The following is a 17,419-nucleotide window of genomic DNA, read 5'->3' on the forward strand; positions in this document are numbered from 1 at the left end:
TAGTTGTTCTAAATTTCTAATTGCTCTTTTCTGCTCTTGTTCACTTCTGCCATCTAATCTATTATGATCTAAAAATTCTTGTTTAATCAAAGTAAAAAAACCATCAATATTAAAATGTGTTTTAGCTGCCTGATGCTGTTCTGGATTTTGGACTTTCCATGACTGGAAATAATCAAAAACTAAACCATCTAAAGTATGCTCAAAATAATCTAGCATATTTTGTGAATTACTAAAATCTAACATCAATGCTGCATGTACGCAACCTTTTTCCCATCTTTCAATTGTTCTCTCCCAATCTTGTGGATCTACATTGTCTAAGTTTAATATATTACCAGCTATATTAATTTGTTCTAACCCTCTCAAATATGGAATCCTATTTTTTCTAGGTTTTATCATGCTTTCTTCTATGTGGTCTACTCTTGCTCCTTCATTATAATGTTCATTTGTTGGTCTCAAAAATTGTTGATCAGTTCTACTTGCTTGTCCTGGATTTTCTACTCCTGATGTACTACTTTCTTCTGCTGGATTACATTCTTCTTTTAATTCTAATAAATTATTATATTCTTTTGATCCTAAAATATGTTCTACTCCTATTTCTAAGATTAAATTTTTCATCTCCTCATCTGAAATTTTATGTAGTCCTAAATCATATGTCTTATATTTTTCTAAATACTTTTCTTCATCTAAATGATCAATATCTTCTATAAGCTTGTCTACAATATGATCAAAGTTTTGCTCAACTAAATTAATATCTAGATTATCAAAAGCCATATGTATATTCTCATTTTCGATCTCACTCTCATCCTCTTCTATTTTTTCTAGTTGTTTATAATTACTAAACCTAATTGTTGCTTGACCTGTACTAGTTTCATATATTTGTACTTTATCTGGTTGTCTATTTTGTGCTACTTGTAAATTGGGCAATGTCCACTGAGTTCCTTCTAAAAAGCTATTATCTACGGGTTTTGCTTCTATCATATTTACATGCTTACTGCCAAATGTTTGAACTAAATTTTGAAACTCTAAATTAAACTTATGATTATATCTATCAGACACTTTACCTATATACATTAAGCTAATACACAAATTTTTATATTCTCCTTTCATATTATAATTTTTTGTTCTTATGCTCACTTTAATATATTTACTAAATTCATTAATCGTCATAACATAATTTGGAATGCAACCTATGACTGCTAAGTTTGAACTTAAGTCTACTTCAGCTGTTGCTATTGCTGCTTGTTGGTGATTATCCCATCTATCATCATATATGTATACTAAAGCCTTTGTACCTACTTGTGCTCTGGTTAATCCTGCTATTCCAATTAATATTGTTCCTATATGAATCTGACTAAAATGTGATTTTCTCAAATGAGTAACTGCTTCTTTACTAATTAGATTAAGTGTGACTTCTTTATCAATACAACTAACTTCATGTTGACTGATGCTGCTTACAATTCTACTTCTGTTTTCAAATAAACCTAGTTGATACAAGTTATATTTATTTTTCTGTGTTCTCTCAAAACCTCTTCGAATAAATTATTGTGCTTCTTCTTCATTTGGATAAATATCTTCCGCTCTAACTACTTCTTTTCCTTTTTTTCCTAAAGAGTTCCATTTTCTATTATCAAAAGGATTTAGCTTAGGTCTTCTATTATTATTTGCACTCAAAGTTAAATTTTCTAATTTATCTAGCAAGGATGGTGGAAGTGATGAAGATGCGTTATGTAAAACTTGGTTTATTTCTGCTATTTGTTCTTCAACTTGATCTAATTTTTCAGCTAGACTTAAAACTAATTGGATAATCAAATTATTTTGCCTAATGGGAATATTACTACTGGATACTTGTGTTGAAAAATCTGTTAATCCTACTGGTTCTTTATCTAATTTACTAATTTCTTTCAAAGCTTGAATATATTTTCTGCTAGTTCTAGAATCTGTCATTAAACTAATAATTTGTCTATTTTATTATGCAACTTATCTACTTGTTCTCTCAACTCCTTTTGTACGAATTGAATTTTTTGAACTTCTAATTTTAGTTGTTCAACTATTTCTAATGACCTAAGTTCTACTTGCTTTGGCTTACTATCTATGAGGTCAACAAGCTCTTTTATCTCTCTTTTGCTAGGAAACCTTTGAATATTTTTATTATTATCTTCTAACTGAGATGTAATATAATCTAAATTTTGTCTAATTATCTTTATGGAATTTTTCTGAAAATGTTCTAACAACTGGTTTAACAAATGATTATGCTTATTAGTTTCTAATTTTATATTTTCTGCTTGACTAATAATAAGATCTATAATACTATTGGCTTGCGGATTTTCTTCACTGTGCAAAATATGATTATGCTTTCTTGATGGAAAATAACAAACTAAACTATTTTGGTCTAAGGTTATTTTTCTTTTTTGGGGTTCACTAATTTCTAAATTAAGATAATCTATCATATACTATAGTCTACCTTTCTCTAAAGTTACAGCTAATTGGTTTCTTAGAACCTCTCTTTCTTCTCTCAGGGTCTCTAAAACTTGGTCAGTTACTCTTTTTGCTTCTAAAACTTTATGCTGCACTTCAGTGTTATTATATTTACTAATAAATGAAGGATGTTCAAGATAACCAAGATAAAACTTTTGCTTCTTCAAGGTCCTGCTAATTCTTTTGGATATAAATGATAATCTTCTCTTTATGCTATTTATAGTTGGATGTCTAGGACAATAAATACCTGGTAATTGTGGTTGACAAGGTCTACAGGGACAATAATATATGTTATTCATACAAAATAAACAAGTGTGATATCAGTTGCTTTAATGACTTCCGTCCTCAAGGTACTTTACTATTATAATCATATTATTAAAATGCTAAACTTGGCTCTGATACCAAATTCGAAAAGCATGCACGGTTAAATAGTCAGATGACCATTATAACAACTAGACATAGAACCTTGCACATGGAACTCGACATGTTTCAGCATGACGGCCACTCACAGTACAAGTATAAGGCCTTAACGGTTGAACTCAGAGGTACAAAGAACTCAGAGGTACCCTGGTTAATGTCTAGTTATTTGTATGGCAAGTATTCAACTATAACAGAGTGCTCGAACAAAGTATGATCGTCAGTTTAGCAGATTAATAATATAATCACAATAGTGTTTCCCTGTTTTGGACTAGAAGTCTAATTAAACAAACACACTAAAGAAGGAAAAGAAAACTTACTTAAGACTTGAAGATTGCTTGAATATGTACACTTGAACTTTTATTGATATATGGAATGTTTACAGAGATGGTTGTTTACAAGAAAGTGATTACAAAGAAGTGTTTACAAGGATGCTATGAAGACTACGAATGCTTGAGTGTATGGTGTTTTCAGATATTGAGATATGTGTGTGGTATTCAGGTGTGTTCTATATGGGAGGAAAGACTCCCTTATACAAAAGCTGATTCCTAAACAACAAAATAATTTTTCAATATTTACAACTTTTTGATGGTGACAACACACTGTTTCTGAAAGCTGTCAGCACTGTTTCTGAAAGCTGTTGAAGGCCACGTGAATCCATATTGTCTTGGTTGCTGCAAAGTTTGCCACCTTATCTTTGACATGCAAAATTTTTCTGAAATTGCTGAGCAATCTTGTATGGATGTGTGAAGGGCATGATTGGCATTTTTGCTAAGTTTTGTCCTGATGATTAAAGTGAAACTTTTGAGGGTGTTTTGGTTAGTTTTCCATAAAAACAAACCAAAGTTTTTATTATAAACCCAATTGCACTTTTATAGTTGATGAAGGGAGAATGTTGTGCAGGCATTGTCACTTGAGGTTCAATGGGTGAGAACAAGTTACGCAACTCAAGTTTTGTTTCTTATTTTTCACGACTAAGGCTTGCAATTGAAGTTAACTTTCTTACTTATCACACCTACAACAATAAAAACAAGACGAAGATAAAAAAACACCTGTACTTTTGAAGTTGACCTAGTTCAAATGGAAGTGCTATATATAAGAGGGAATACATCTGCTCTAACCAATACCCGTGTTAATTAAAGCGGAAAAACACAGCAATGAGCAAGTAGGAAGAAAACACAGTGAAAACTAGCCAAACTCGAAGCACTATATTAATAGATATGATTGCGCCGCCCTTATTACAAGTCTTTTTAAACAGCAGGCAGCAGGATACAAGTATATATCACACACAAACAGATTGCATGGCTGAACTAGTACTCTCTATGATTTCATGGAATGGGATACACAACCACCTTTCCGGTAGCTCTGGAGGTTTCAAGATAGGCAAATGCTTCAACGGTCTTCGAAAATGGATACGGGCCGGTGGGATCAAGCACCGGCCTCACCTTCCCACTCTCCAAGTAAGGCTTCAGTTTCTCTAATACAGTTCCGGTTGAAGTCAGCATAAAAAGGAATGCCGGTGGCGCAGGTGGAACAATTGTCAATACCTTCCCGCCTTCCTTCACCGCCTTCAATGCCCTGTCAGTCTCCCCTATTTTTGTTAATTTCAGAAACACAAAACAACATCAGTCCTTGTGTTTGCTTTGTATAAGAAAAAAACAACGATGAAGATTCAAGAACTATACCAACTGCATCATAAACCACATCGAATTTCTCGGGCAGGTCTTCGAAGTTCTCCTTGGTGTAATCAATAGCCAAATCAGCACCAAAGCTTCTCAAAAGATCAAGTTTTTTCGTGCTCGCTGTAGCTGCTACTTTTGAAGCACCAAACACATGCTTTGCTAGCTGCCTCACATAAACACATTGAGTGTCATGAATAATTCATCGATCAGCTTTACTTAATTACAGCCTAACTTAATGGAAAATGTTTGCACTTGATTAACATTGTACCTGAATAACATGTGTTCCGACTCCCCCAGCGCCTCCCAAAACAAGGATGGATTTACCGGCAGAGAATTCAACTCGTTCGAGCCCTTCATAGGCAGTCTCAATGGCCAGGGGAAGGCTAGCAGCTTCAACAAAACTCAGATTTTTGGGCTTAAGAGCTAACACTCTTTCTTCTGCAGCAGTGTACTCGGCCAAAGATCCGATCTTTTTCGGCTTATCGATAGCCTTCTCGTTGAGATCCCCATATACTTCATCCCCCACATTAAACTTTGTCACCCGGCTTCCTACTTTCACCACCACACCAGCAACATCATACCCTGGAACCGTCTGCAAACAAGTTAATTTAATAAAATTAATATTTTAGCAAACAAGCAAATTGGGTTTACACTAGAATTTGAAGATCAACTTTGATTCTTCAAAGCAAGTTTCTTGTTATTTCTTAACCTTTCAATTTTTATTTTACTTTACAAGATGATAATTTAAACTAATCTACATGTGGGGATTCAAACTTGGGTGTCATCATCTAAAGAAGAACGAGCACATTGTTCTGGCCAACTTACGTAATACGCGTTTGTCTAAAGAAAAACAAGGACAATGCTCTAACCAACTGACATAATACGCGTTTACAAAAAGAAAATTTATTCTAACAAAAAGATCAACTAGATCAGCTTTGATTCTTCAAATATATTTAACTAAATTATAAGTTGGTAAAGACTAAAACTTTTCTAAATCCCCCAACTCACAAACTAATCCTGCATTTGACTTCAGTGAAAAAAATGAAGAGAGAGAGAGAGAGAGGCTACAGGGGGTGAAGAGTCAGAGTCCTTGAAGTAGCCAAGCATCCTTTTGAAATCAACTGGGTTGAGAGATGCAGCAACCACCTTGATCAGCACCTGGTCTTCCTTTATTTCAGGAACAGGAACATTCGGATCGAACTTCAAAACATCTGCAGACTTTCCGTACTCTGAGTACACCCACGCCTTGTTTACTGATGGTATGGAAACTGAATCACTTGAAGCTACAACAGCCGCCATTGATGCACTGCAAAAACCACAAGAAAAAGGGAAAGGGTTTGTTGTTGTTGTTGTGAGCAAATGAGTTAGATCAGATCAGAGTGTGATATCTCGACAGCGTGTCGTTTTAAAGGGAAGGAGAAGGATGTGGAACCTTGGTGTTTGCCTACGTGGCCGTATAAGAAAAAACTCCAAATGATGCATCAAGATGTACTGTTAGTTAGGTTCAGTGGGACAACATGCCAAATTATGCATGTAGACGCATCGTTACTTGAGGTTCGTTGTGTGCGGCAACAACAACAACAACAACAACAACAAAGCCTTTTCCCACTAAGTGGGGTCGGCTATATGAATCCTAGAACGCCATTGCGCTCGGTTTTGTGTCATGCCCTCCGTTAGATCCAAGTACTCTAAGTATTTTCTTAGAGTCTCTTCCAAAGTTTTCCTAGGTCTTCCTCTACCCCTTCGGCCCTGAACCTCTGTCCCGTAGTCACATCTTCGAACCGGAGCGTCAGTCGGCCTTCTTTGCACATGTCCAAATCACCAGAGCCGATTTTCTCTCATCTTTCCTACAATTTCGGCTACTCCTACTTTACCTCGGATATCCTCATTCCCAATCTTATCCTTTCTCGTGTGCCCACACATCCCACGAAGCATCCTCATCTCCGCTACACCCATTTTGTGTACGTGTTGATGCTTCACCACCCAACATTCTCTGCCATACAACATCGCTGGCCTTATTGCCGTCCTATAAAATTTTCCCTTGAGCTTCAGTGGCCTACGACGGTCACACAACACGCCGGATGCACTCTTTCCATCCAGCTCGTATTCTATGGTTGAGATCTCCATCTAATTCTCCGTTCTCTTGCAAGATAGATCCTAGGTAACGAAAACGGTCGCTTTTTGTGATCTTCGCTAGATTGCTCCGGTCATTAGTGTGGATAAGTATATAAATGGATAGAGATAGGAAAGCAAACACAAGATGTACGTGGTTCACCCAGATTGGCTACGTCCACGGAATATAAGAGTTCTCATTAATTGTGAAGGGTTTACACAAGTACATAGGTTCAAGCTCTCCTTTAGTGAGTACGAGTGAATGATTTAGTACAAATGACATTAGGAAATATTGTGGGAGAATGATCTCGTAATCACGAAACTTCTAAGTATCGGAGTGTGGTGTCGTCTTGACTTGCCTTATCTGTCTCATAGGTAGATGTGGCATCTTCTCTGGAAGTACTCTTCCTCCATCCAGGGGTGGTATCTTTAACTGGTGGAGATGCACAAGGTAATGTATCAATTTCACTTGAAGCTTACTTGTAGTTTCAGGCTTGGTCAAGCGCGATACAAACCATGTAGTAGGAGTCCCCCAAGTCGCCGAGCTAGGGGGTCTGCTGAAAGAGGTGACAGACAAGGTAAGCAATCAGAGCTCCGACTGATTGTTCACCTTCTCCCCATCTTGCAGCAGCATGAAGGATAAAGAGAAGAAAGATGAGAAGAGATGATATGAGATACTTTTGCTTTTGAAGAAGTAACTTTCCACAGGCTTATTCTTGAACTGAGCTGGAGGGTTTTCTGGTTTCCTCCAGAGTATAAGGCCGACTGAAGAATTTGAGGGTCAAAACAAGTCCATCAAATCTAGAGTACGTTCCACCCTGCTGATATAGGATACTTTTGCTTTTGACAGAGTAATGGATGTATCGGCACGTGTGCTGTTACGCTTGTCTCCACATGCTTCCTTGTATCCTTCGCACTTGCCCTATCTGTTCCTCAAGCAGATGCGGAATCTTCCCTGGAAACATAAGATGATGAAGATGAGTACTCGAGAGCAATGCCAGGTAAGTAATCAGGTAAGGGGTTCCAGGCAGTCAGTTCCTGGCTGGAAGCTTGATTCCAAGTGCTGACTGATTGCTCTCTTTCTCCTTGTCTTGCAGGTAAAAACAAGGCCAAAAGAAAAAACAGGGAAAAAGCATGATATGGGATACTCTTGCTTTTAACCCTGATGATATGAGATATTCTTGCTCTAGTATAGCTTGTTTGCAGAGGTATTATCGGGGGGAAAGAAAGCTGAATATTTCGAAAGGCTTTGTTGGGAGTGCCCTCTCAGATATGATGAAGGGTTGAGCATTTTTGCAGGTCTGCCTGTCCGTTGGGGATGGAGGTCGACATATATAGGAGTCTCCCTAACAACAAGTAGTAATGCTATTCCTTTACCCTGCTTGGTCATAGCACGGTAGTGGGAGCTGCCAGTTTCACATGTTTTAACTCTGTCAGAGCACTTTGAAAAAGTGGTCTGTGGTATCTGGCTCTCGAGATTCGGAGAACGATGCCTCTTCGATTTTTGAGAAAGCAATCATGCTGGGGGTCTGACTCTCGAGATTCGGAGAGCAGTGTCTCTTCGATTTTTGAGGAAGTAATCATGTTGGGAGTCTGGCTCTCGAGATTCGGAAGGCGGTGCCTCTTCGATTTTGGAGCAAGCAATCTTGTTGGGAGTGTTGTCTCGAATGTGAGTAAAGGTTGGACATGTTTGCTAGTCTACCTTGCCACGAAGCACAAAGGTTGACACACATGGACTTTCCAATTATCCAGCAATGGTACTGTTCCTTTACCCTCTCTTCGATTTTGAGAAAGTAGTCATGTTGGGAGTCTGGCTCTCGAGATTCGGAGGAAGGTGCCTCTTCGATTTTGGAGCAAGCAATCTTGTTGGGACTGTTTTCTCGAATGTGAGTAAAGGTTGGGCATGTTTGCTAGTCTACCTTGCCACGAAGCACAGAGGTTGACACACAGGGACTTTCCAATTATCCAGCAGTGGTACTGTTCCTTTACCCTTGTGGGTAATAATATGGTAGCTAGACCTTCAAAATTTATGTGTCTAAACTTTGTTAGTGCTGTTTCTTTGCTATTCTTTTACCTTTCTTGGTCAGAGCGATGTAGTGGGAGCTGCAAGCTTCACGTGCTCAACTTTGGCAGAGAACTTTGGCAAAGTGATCTGTGGTACCCATGAGTTATTGTTGCGTGTGGGAAGTGGGTGATTGAACAGTAAGATTCATGTGCTTTCTACTTCACCAGAAGTCTTCGACAGAATGCCCATAATTTCTGCAAAGCTGAGTGTGCGTGTGACAGGTGCTGACAAGGCTAGAAAAGTAGGTGCCTCTTCGATTTCTGAGATCGGCCCTCGTGGTCTCTGAGCAGCCCAGCTTTTGAGAAAGCGAGCGCCTCTTCGATTGATTCGGAGAACGGTGCCTCACCGATTTTTGAGAAAGCAATCATGCTGGGGGTCTGGCTCTCGAGATTCGGGGAGCAGTGTCTCTTCGATTTTTGAGAAAGTAATCATGTTGGGAGAGTGGCTCTCGAGATTCGGAGGGCGGTGCCTCTTCGATTTTGGAGCAAGCAATCTTGTTGGGAGTGTTTTCTCGAATGTGAGTAAAGGTTGGGCATGTTTGCTAGTCTACCTTGCCACGAAGCACAGAGGTTGACACACAGGGACTTTCCAATTATCCAGCAATGGTACTGTTCCTTTACCCTCTCTTCGATTTTTAATAAAGTAGTCATGTTGGGAGTCTGGCTCTTTAGATTCGGAGGACGGTGCCTCTTCGATTTTGGAGCAAGCAATCTTATTGGGAGTGTTTTCTCGAATGTGAGTAAAGGTTGGGCATGTTTGCTAGTCTACCTTACCACGAAGCACAGAGGTTGACATACATGGACTTTCCAATTATCCAGCAGTGGTACTGTTCCTTTACCCTTGTGGGTAATAATATGGTAGCTAGACCTTCAAAATTTATGGGTCTAAACTTTGTTAGTGCTGTTTCTTTGCTATTCTTTTACCCTTCTTGGTCAGAGCGATGTAGTGGGAGCTGCAAGCTTCACGTGCTCAACTTTGGCAGAGAACTTTGGCAAAGTTATCTGTGGTACCCATGAGCTATTGTTGCGTGTGGGAAGTGGGTGATTGAACAGTAAGATTCATGTGTTTTCTACTTCCCCAGAAGTCTTTGACAGAATGCCCATAATTTCCGCAAAGCTGAGTGTGCGTGTGACAGGTGCTGACAAGGCTGGAAAAGTAGGTGCCTCTTCGATTTCTGAGATCGGCCCTCGTGGTCTCTAGGGAGCCCAGCTTTTGAGAAAGCGAGCGCCTCTTCGATTTCTGAGATCGGCCTTCGTGGTCTTTGAGCAGCCCAACTTTTGAGAAAGCAAACGGCTCTTCGATTTCTGAGATCAACCCTCGTGATCTCTAAGCAGCCCAACTTTTGAGAAAGCAAACGCCTCTTCGATTTCTGAGCAGGCGCCTCTTTGATTTCTGAAGCTCCGTCGAGTGCAGATTTTTATAGAGGCTGGCATTAAGTTCCAAAGCACACTTGAATCTCCACCAGTAGAAGCTTCATTCTTGCACTTCTAAGATCTTGATTTGTCCGACCTCTTCTCTTTTCAACACCTTTGAAAATGTATGGCCCCTCCGACCGTCGTTTTGACTTGAACCTTGTTGAAGAGGCAGCCCCGCCTTCTCCAGACAACATATGGCGCCCATCCTTCGTCTCCCCAACTGGTCCTCTTACCGTTGGGGATTCCGTGATGAAGAATGATATGACCGCTGCGGTGGTGGCCAGGAACCTTCTCACTCCCAAAGATAACAGACTACTTTCCAAACGGTCTGATGAGTTAGCTGTTAAGGATTCGCTGGCTCTCAGTGTTCAGTGTGCAGGTTCTGTGTCTAATATGGCCCAACGCCTATTTGCTCGAACCCGCCAAGTTGAATCATTGGAGGCTGAAGTGATGAGTCTCAAACAGGAGATTAGAGGGCTCAAGCATGAGAATAAACAGTTGCACCGGCTCGCACATGACTATGCTACAAACATGAAGAGGAAGCTTGACCAGATGAAGGAAACTGATGGTCAGGTTTTACTTGATCATCAGAGATTTGTGGGTTTGTTCCAAAGGCATTTATTGCCTTCGTCTTCTGGGGCTGTACCGCGTAATGAAGCTCCAAATGATCAACCTCTGATGCCTCCTCCTTCTAGGGTTCTGTCCAGTACTGAGGCTCCAAATGATCCCCCTCCGGTGCCTTCTCTTTCTGGGGCTCTACCGACTGCTGAGACTTCTCCTAAGCAACCTTTGTGAAGGCTCCCTCTTGTGTGTTTATTTTGACTCATGTATATGTACATATTTGTAGCTTATCGGGGATATCAATAAATAAGCTTTCCTTCATTTCAACGTATTGTGTTAAATACACCAAAGCCTTCTTCGCTAAGTTCTTTGAATTTTCTTTTGTTGAAGCTTGTATGTTGAAGCTTTCTGAGTGGAGCATGTAACGTCGCTGATATCTAGCGTCGAAGTTTTCTTCCTTATATATCCTTATCCTTGAATTTTCTTCTTTCTTGTTGACACGTCTAACAAGAAATATAAGAAGAAAAAACCCAGCAGTTTCCGTGACTTGGCTCTTTTGTAAGTAAGTGCTTACGTAAGAAATATTAATTTATAACTTTAGGTAGGTTACTATTATTATTTTTTAATAAATGATATTATCTTATACTAAGATCATCTTCATTTGATGGGGTAAAGCTAAAAATATAAGTTTTAAAACCTCCCAAACCATCTCCAACCATGGGCTAAAATAAGCCATGGAGAGAAAATACATCTCTAGGCTAGATTCCTTCCAGAGTTTAAGTCGGGCTTAAATTATTCTGAACCTACAAAACTGTCATATTTTGACACGCCCCGATCCCGATATTCCTCGAATACCAAGATAGGCACGTGCTGGCCGACACCCAAGGGTGACGAAAGCCATTAATTGAATGCAAATGCTGAGAATAAGGAATAGATAAGGTTTATAAATATAAAAGAATAAAGAATATGCATTTAAGGAACGTGTTCAGAGCACACATCTAATCGAGAATATTAGAAGAATTAACATAAACAAATTGAATGAACACAGAACTGGGTCCTACACCTAGAGGACTCGAAGATACCGATGCGGAAGTGTCTGGATGCCGGGATTGTACGCCTCGATTCTAAGTCCTGAAGGGGGTGCAAAACAAACATGAGTGGACCAAGTTGATATATATATAATAAAACAGTTATCAACGTACTAACCCCCAGGTTTATGAAAACATATATATAATGATAAACATAGGTTTTCCGAATTCTAGCATGATGTGCAGTATCTCAAATCATAACTCATATATAATAATCACTAGTGAATTGTCCGATAACCCCCAGGCCCCATGCCGGCTCCCCGTCTCTGAGCAGACAGTCAGAGGAAAATACACTTCAGGCCCCATGCCGGCTCCCCGTCCCTGGTCTTAAATGCCAGAGGAAACACCCTCCAGGCCCTATGCCAACACCAAACCGTCGCCCGGGACGGACCGGAATCTATCCCTACGTCCCGTAGCAGAAAGGACCACTAGGTAAGTACAAAACCATTGAACATATATATATATTGAAAAACAACTTCATAGTATAAAGTCATCCATCATCTATACTATAAAGAGGTGTTCGAAACATGTTCTACATATCATATCGTCATCCATCGGATATTCTATAAGAACATGGGTTATAGGAAAAATAGTAATAATTCAAACTAGCCTTAGTAAGCATGTTATCTCAAAACGTTTCATAAAACGTAATCATTAAATCATGCCTTTCATGTATGCATTTCTACTATTAAAACATGCTTTTGAAGGGGTCCACTCACAGTACTTAGCCGCCGAAGAGTCACGCAAACTAACGAACAAGAAAACGTCACCAATAATTGCCCCTAAGCACATAAAGGGTCCAATTAATAAAACTCTAGTTTAACAATTGAATTGGGAAAATGGACTTCAAAAACGGGTCCAGGATGTCGAAATTAGCCTAGGAGAGGTCCTGGACGAAACCTCGAAAAGTTAACTCAAAAAGTCAACGTTGACCGTTGACCGGTCAAAGTCAAAGTCAACGTCAAAGTCAACTCTGACCGTTGACTAGGTCAACAATCAGAGTCAACTAGTCAAGGACAAAGCCAAAATGGGCTTGGGGTTTGGGTTTTAATTAAGCTAAAGGGACTTGGGAAAAGGGCTGAAAGCCCACTTTACAATTGGCCCTAAGGCCTTACTTCCTAAAACAGAAAATAAATAAAAACCTTAAAAAGGTTTCTTGGGTTTGACTAATGGGCTACGGGCCCTAAATTCCTAATGGCCCGAAGGCCTTTAAGGGTCCTAAAACAATTACAATTAAATAAAATAATTAAAAGTAAAAATAGGCTAGGGTTTTGGGCTTGGCTCCCCAAACCACACGGGCCTAAGGCCCGCTTAGCATGGAACCGGCCTGGGAGGCCTGTCTCGCCGGAGCACCACCACCGGAGCTTCACAGCTCCGGCCGACTTCCACACACAACCCTAGACTTCGATCTAGGTACCAAAACGAAGAGCAAGACGAGGGGAGTATTTCTATACCTTCCTTTCGTCGTGGAATGGCCGGAGATGGCCGGAAAAACCCCCGAGGTCGCCGGAGTTGGGTGTGCTTACACCCGGCTTCAATTTCGTCCTATAACCTCCAAAAATCACGAATTAACTCCAATTAAACCTCAATCTCGCAAGAATCAAGGACGAAAAGAGAGAATTAGGGGCTTACCTAACCGGAGATTGAAAAATCTCGCCGGAGCTCCTTTTCCGGTTCTCTGGGGTCGCGGGAACGAGAGGGAGAGAGAGAGAGAGAGCAGGACGCGGTGATGAAGGGTGATGGGCTTCCTCGCGCAGGGAGATGGGTGCGTGCATGTGTGCGCGGTGCAGAGAAGAGGGAGAGAAGTGAGAGATGAGAGAGAGCCGAGAGGGAGAGACAGGAAGAAAGAAAAGAAAAACAGAAAAGAAGAAGAAAGAAGGGAGTTCACGGGGGGGGGGGGGACAGAGAGAGAAGAAGGTGAAATTGTTTGGGGTGCTGCCACGTGGCAGATTTAGAAAGAAAGGGATCCATTTTCAGATTGGGTAGATAAAATGGGACAAAATTGATATAATTAAAATGTTTTGGGGTAATTACATACATATATTTTTATAATTAGGGGGCGGGTGTTACATATTTCAAACATTTTTTAATTTTTTACTTATAATCTAACGGCTATGATCAAATGAGATTAAATCTAATAGTAAAAGAAAGATTTGACGGTCCAAAATTAAATAATGTCTAAAATAATTTAAGAAAATGATTTACATCAAATTTAACTTAAAATTTTATAAATACCTATGTATTTGTATGATTTATAATTACTTATTATCGAAAGTTAAATATTTTAAGACTAAAATGTTCATAAAAATAAATTAAGATAATCTACATAATTTTATTTTTTTTTTAAGAAAAGTTATCGAAAACAAAAGGTTTGGCTAAAATCATTATTTAATCATCACGGGCTAAAATTTTAAGCCACAAGGGTTGGATGAAAAAAGCAGTTTTTGGCTTATGGCTTAAAATTTTAAGTTTTATGCCCAAGGGTTGGAGATGGTCTAAAGGAGTGAGGGAAGTGGGCTAAGCCCCACAATGAGCTAGCAATAATGTGGTTCAAATTAGTAAAGGTGCAGTTAAAAAATATTATTTATAGACTTATTAGAGGTATAGTTAAAAAATATTATTAGGGAATTGTTATTAGCACTCCAAAAATCTCATTTGGCACTCCAAACTTTCTATAATTAGAAAGAAAAATACACTTATAATGAGTGTATAATGAGATTTTTGGAATGCTAATAACAGTTCCCTATTATTAATTGACTTATTTATCTTTAATTAATGTTGTATTTTCTAAATAGGATTTCTGAAAAGGACAATATGAAAATACAAAAAAAGTTTCATGCCAAGAAGTTGTAAACATGCTTAAGAAATTAGAAACATTTTGGCTTCAATAAGAAGGTGTCATGTTGATAGAGTATTATGTACTTGCAAGTTCAAAGTCGTAGCAACAACTCCAAAAACTAAAGCATTGCCTCAGACAATTTTAGATAAATATTTTAGTTCATCTTAAACTTTTATTTATGGTATTGCATATTTTTGTACTCGAACAACTTTAGAGAAATATTTTAGTTTCCTTAAGATGAGACTAAGAAAAATTATAACTTATTAAAATGTAGAGTTTATTCCTATGCATAACTAGTCTTTTAAGTTGGGACCATAATCTTTTGTGACTTGAGGTTATTCCTTTATGGAGTATTACTTTAGAAAGGTTTTACTGTAGTTAAGGCGTTTTTTATGAAAGCGCTTTCATTAAAAACAAATCAAAGTTTTTATTATAAACCCAATTGCACTTTTTTAGTTGATGAAGGGAGAATGTTGTGCAGGCATTGTCACTTGAGGTTCACTGTGTGAGAACAAGTTACGCAACTCAAGTTCTGTTTCTTATTTTTCACGACTAAGGCATTCAATTGAAGTTTACTTTCTTACTTATCACACCTACAACAAGAAAAACAAGACGAAGAAAAAAACACCTGTACTTTTGTAGTTGACCTAGTTTAAATGGAAGTGCTAAATAAGAGCAAATATATCTGCTCTAACCAATGCCTGTGTTAAAGCAAAAAAACACAACAATGAGCAAGTAGGAAGAAAACACAGTGAAAACTAGCCAAACTCGAAGCACTATATTTGTATATATATAAGATTGCGCCGCCCTTATTACAAGTCTTTTTAAACAGCAGGCAGCAGGATACAAGTATATATCACACACAAACAGATTGCATGGCTGAACTAGTACTCTCTATGATTTCATGGAATGGGATACACAACCACCTTTCCGGTAGCTCTGGAGGTTTCAAGATAGGCAAATGCTTCAACATTCTTCGAAAATGGATACGGCCCGGTGGGATCAAGCACCGGCCTCACCTTCCCACTCTCCAAGTAAGGCTTCAGTTTCTCTAATACAGTTCCGGTTGAAGTCAGCATAAATAGGAATGCCGGTGGCGCTACTGGACGTACAATTGTCAGTACCTTCCCGCCTGCCTTCACCATCTTCACTGCCCTGTCAGTCTCCCCTATTTTTGTTAATTTCAGAAACACAAAACAACATCAGTCCTCGTGTTTGATTAATTCCTGATAAATAAATAAAAAATGTTGTAACCTTGATGTATTTTATTTGGTTGGATAGCATCATGCATTGAATTGTTTAAGCTTAATTTATGTAAGAAAGAACCAACAATGAAGATTCAAGAATCATCCCAACTGCGCCATAAACCACATCGAATTCCTCGGGCAGGTCTACGAAGTTTGTTGGGGACAACACATGTAAACAAATTACTTATATTACACACACAAAATATTACAACACACTCTCAAGGACACACTTTAGAAGCTACGACACTTACTCACTCAAGAGACACACTCTAGACCACTCACACTCTTCACAAGACTACTCTTGCTTCTTGGCTACCTTCTAGTTCTTTCTACAAACTAGAACTAGTTTCTAGCTTCTAATATATTCTACAAATCTCTAACTTAGATAATTCTAGACTAGCCACCCTACTTTGCATGCTAGAATCTTCTAGAACAATTCAATGCATGTTTGAACTAGAACAATCTAGTTCCCTTATACCGACTAAGCTTAATGGGCTGGTGTTGATCTTTAACACTCCCCCTCAACACCAGCTCATTCTTTTCTTCTCGCTAAGTCGACACTTTATCTTGAACACCCATTTACATGAGATGGGTTTTACTTCTCTTGGCCTTGACACTTAATCCCAAGTTTGATATTTCTTTAACGCATCGACCTTTTCTGACACCGGATAATGGAGATCAAAGAGAAACCACAAGTGAACACTCAAAGATAAACAACTCACCACTCTAAGGAATCCACCAAAGAGATAAGAGTTTAAGGATAGGAAGAAAAACACTCTTCACTAAACCAAGTTTAAAAGGTTAAGGATAGGAAGAAAAACACTCTTCACTAAACCAAGTTTAAAAGTAATTCTTAATTTCTGAATGATTTATTTCCATACATGAGTAGGGATTTTTAATAGTCTAGGCATGGAACAACCTTCGACCTTCCATGAATAGGTTACTAAGCATGAACTTAATGTAAGACTAATCATGAACTTAAATGAGAACATGAACCATCTTTGAATTAAATACGATGAATGCACCATGTAATAATTAGATGAGTCCAAGTTCGGCGTCATTTTCTCCTAGCTTTATGCCATTCAGAATTCTGTAATGCTTCTTTACGCATTGCTTCAACTGCTTCTTCTACTATGGTTGTGTTGGCGTATATGGGATTTGGCTTCAGTATTCTCATTGACCTCCTTAGTTCTGATTGTGGAGTTGATACTTCCACTTCAATAGGTCTAACTTCTCTTGGTGGTTGATACACACTAGTTTGCCAATGACCCTTAGGCACTTCTTGCTCGACATCGTCTCTAGCAAGCAAATCTTCAGGCTCATTTGGACTCAATTGGACTTGGGTAGCTTGGTCTCCCATTTTCTCCTGCAACATATCTTCAATCTCTTTCGAGTCGGAAAATGCTTCATTTTCTGAGCACCAACAAGATGATGCTTCTGTGTCCCATTCTTCCTTCATAGCTAGATACGCTACGGTGTCCCAATCATCTTCATTTTCCTCCTTTGAGCTGGCGACAT

The 17,419-nt window shown here is 38.8% G+C and overlaps 1 protein-coding gene and 1 long non-coding RNA gene across 2 annotated transcripts; both read right to left on the minus strand.

Moving 5' to 3' along the window:
- Nucleotides 1-4,081: 4,081 nt before the first annotated feature.
- LOC103442256 (2-methylene-furan-3-one reductase-like) lies at nucleotides 4,082-6,046 on the minus strand. Its single transcript, XM_029107751.2, has 4 exons — nucleotides 5,643-6,046; nucleotides 4,843-5,166; nucleotides 4,578-4,737; nucleotides 4,082-4,483 (listed from the first exon to the last, which is right to left on the minus strand). Exons 1-4 carry the CDS (start codon nucleotides 5,871-5,873, stop codon nucleotides 4,221-4,223), a joined length of 978 nt encoding a protein of 325 aa, XP_028963584.1. The 5' UTR covers nucleotides 5,874-6,046; the 3' UTR covers nucleotides 4,082-4,220.
- A 5,727-nt stretch (nucleotides 6,047-11,773) lies between these two features.
- Nucleotides 11,774-13,566, minus strand: LOC103442257 (uncharacterized). The gene is made up of 4 exons (XR_011571071.1): nucleotides 13,448-13,566; nucleotides 13,270-13,360; nucleotides 12,535-12,597; nucleotides 11,774-11,858 (listed from the first exon to the last, which is right to left on the minus strand). It is a non-coding gene; the product is annotated as an uncharacterized lncRNA (long non-coding RNA).
- Nucleotides 13,567-17,419: the final 3,853 nt, after the last annotated feature.

The sequence above is a fragment of the Malus domestica genome, chromosome 09 (assembly GCF_042453785.1).
Source record: "Malus domestica chromosome 09, GDT2T_hap1".
Classification (NCBI taxonomy): domain Eukaryota; kingdom Viridiplantae; phylum Streptophyta; class Magnoliopsida; order Rosales; family Rosaceae; genus Malus; species Malus domestica.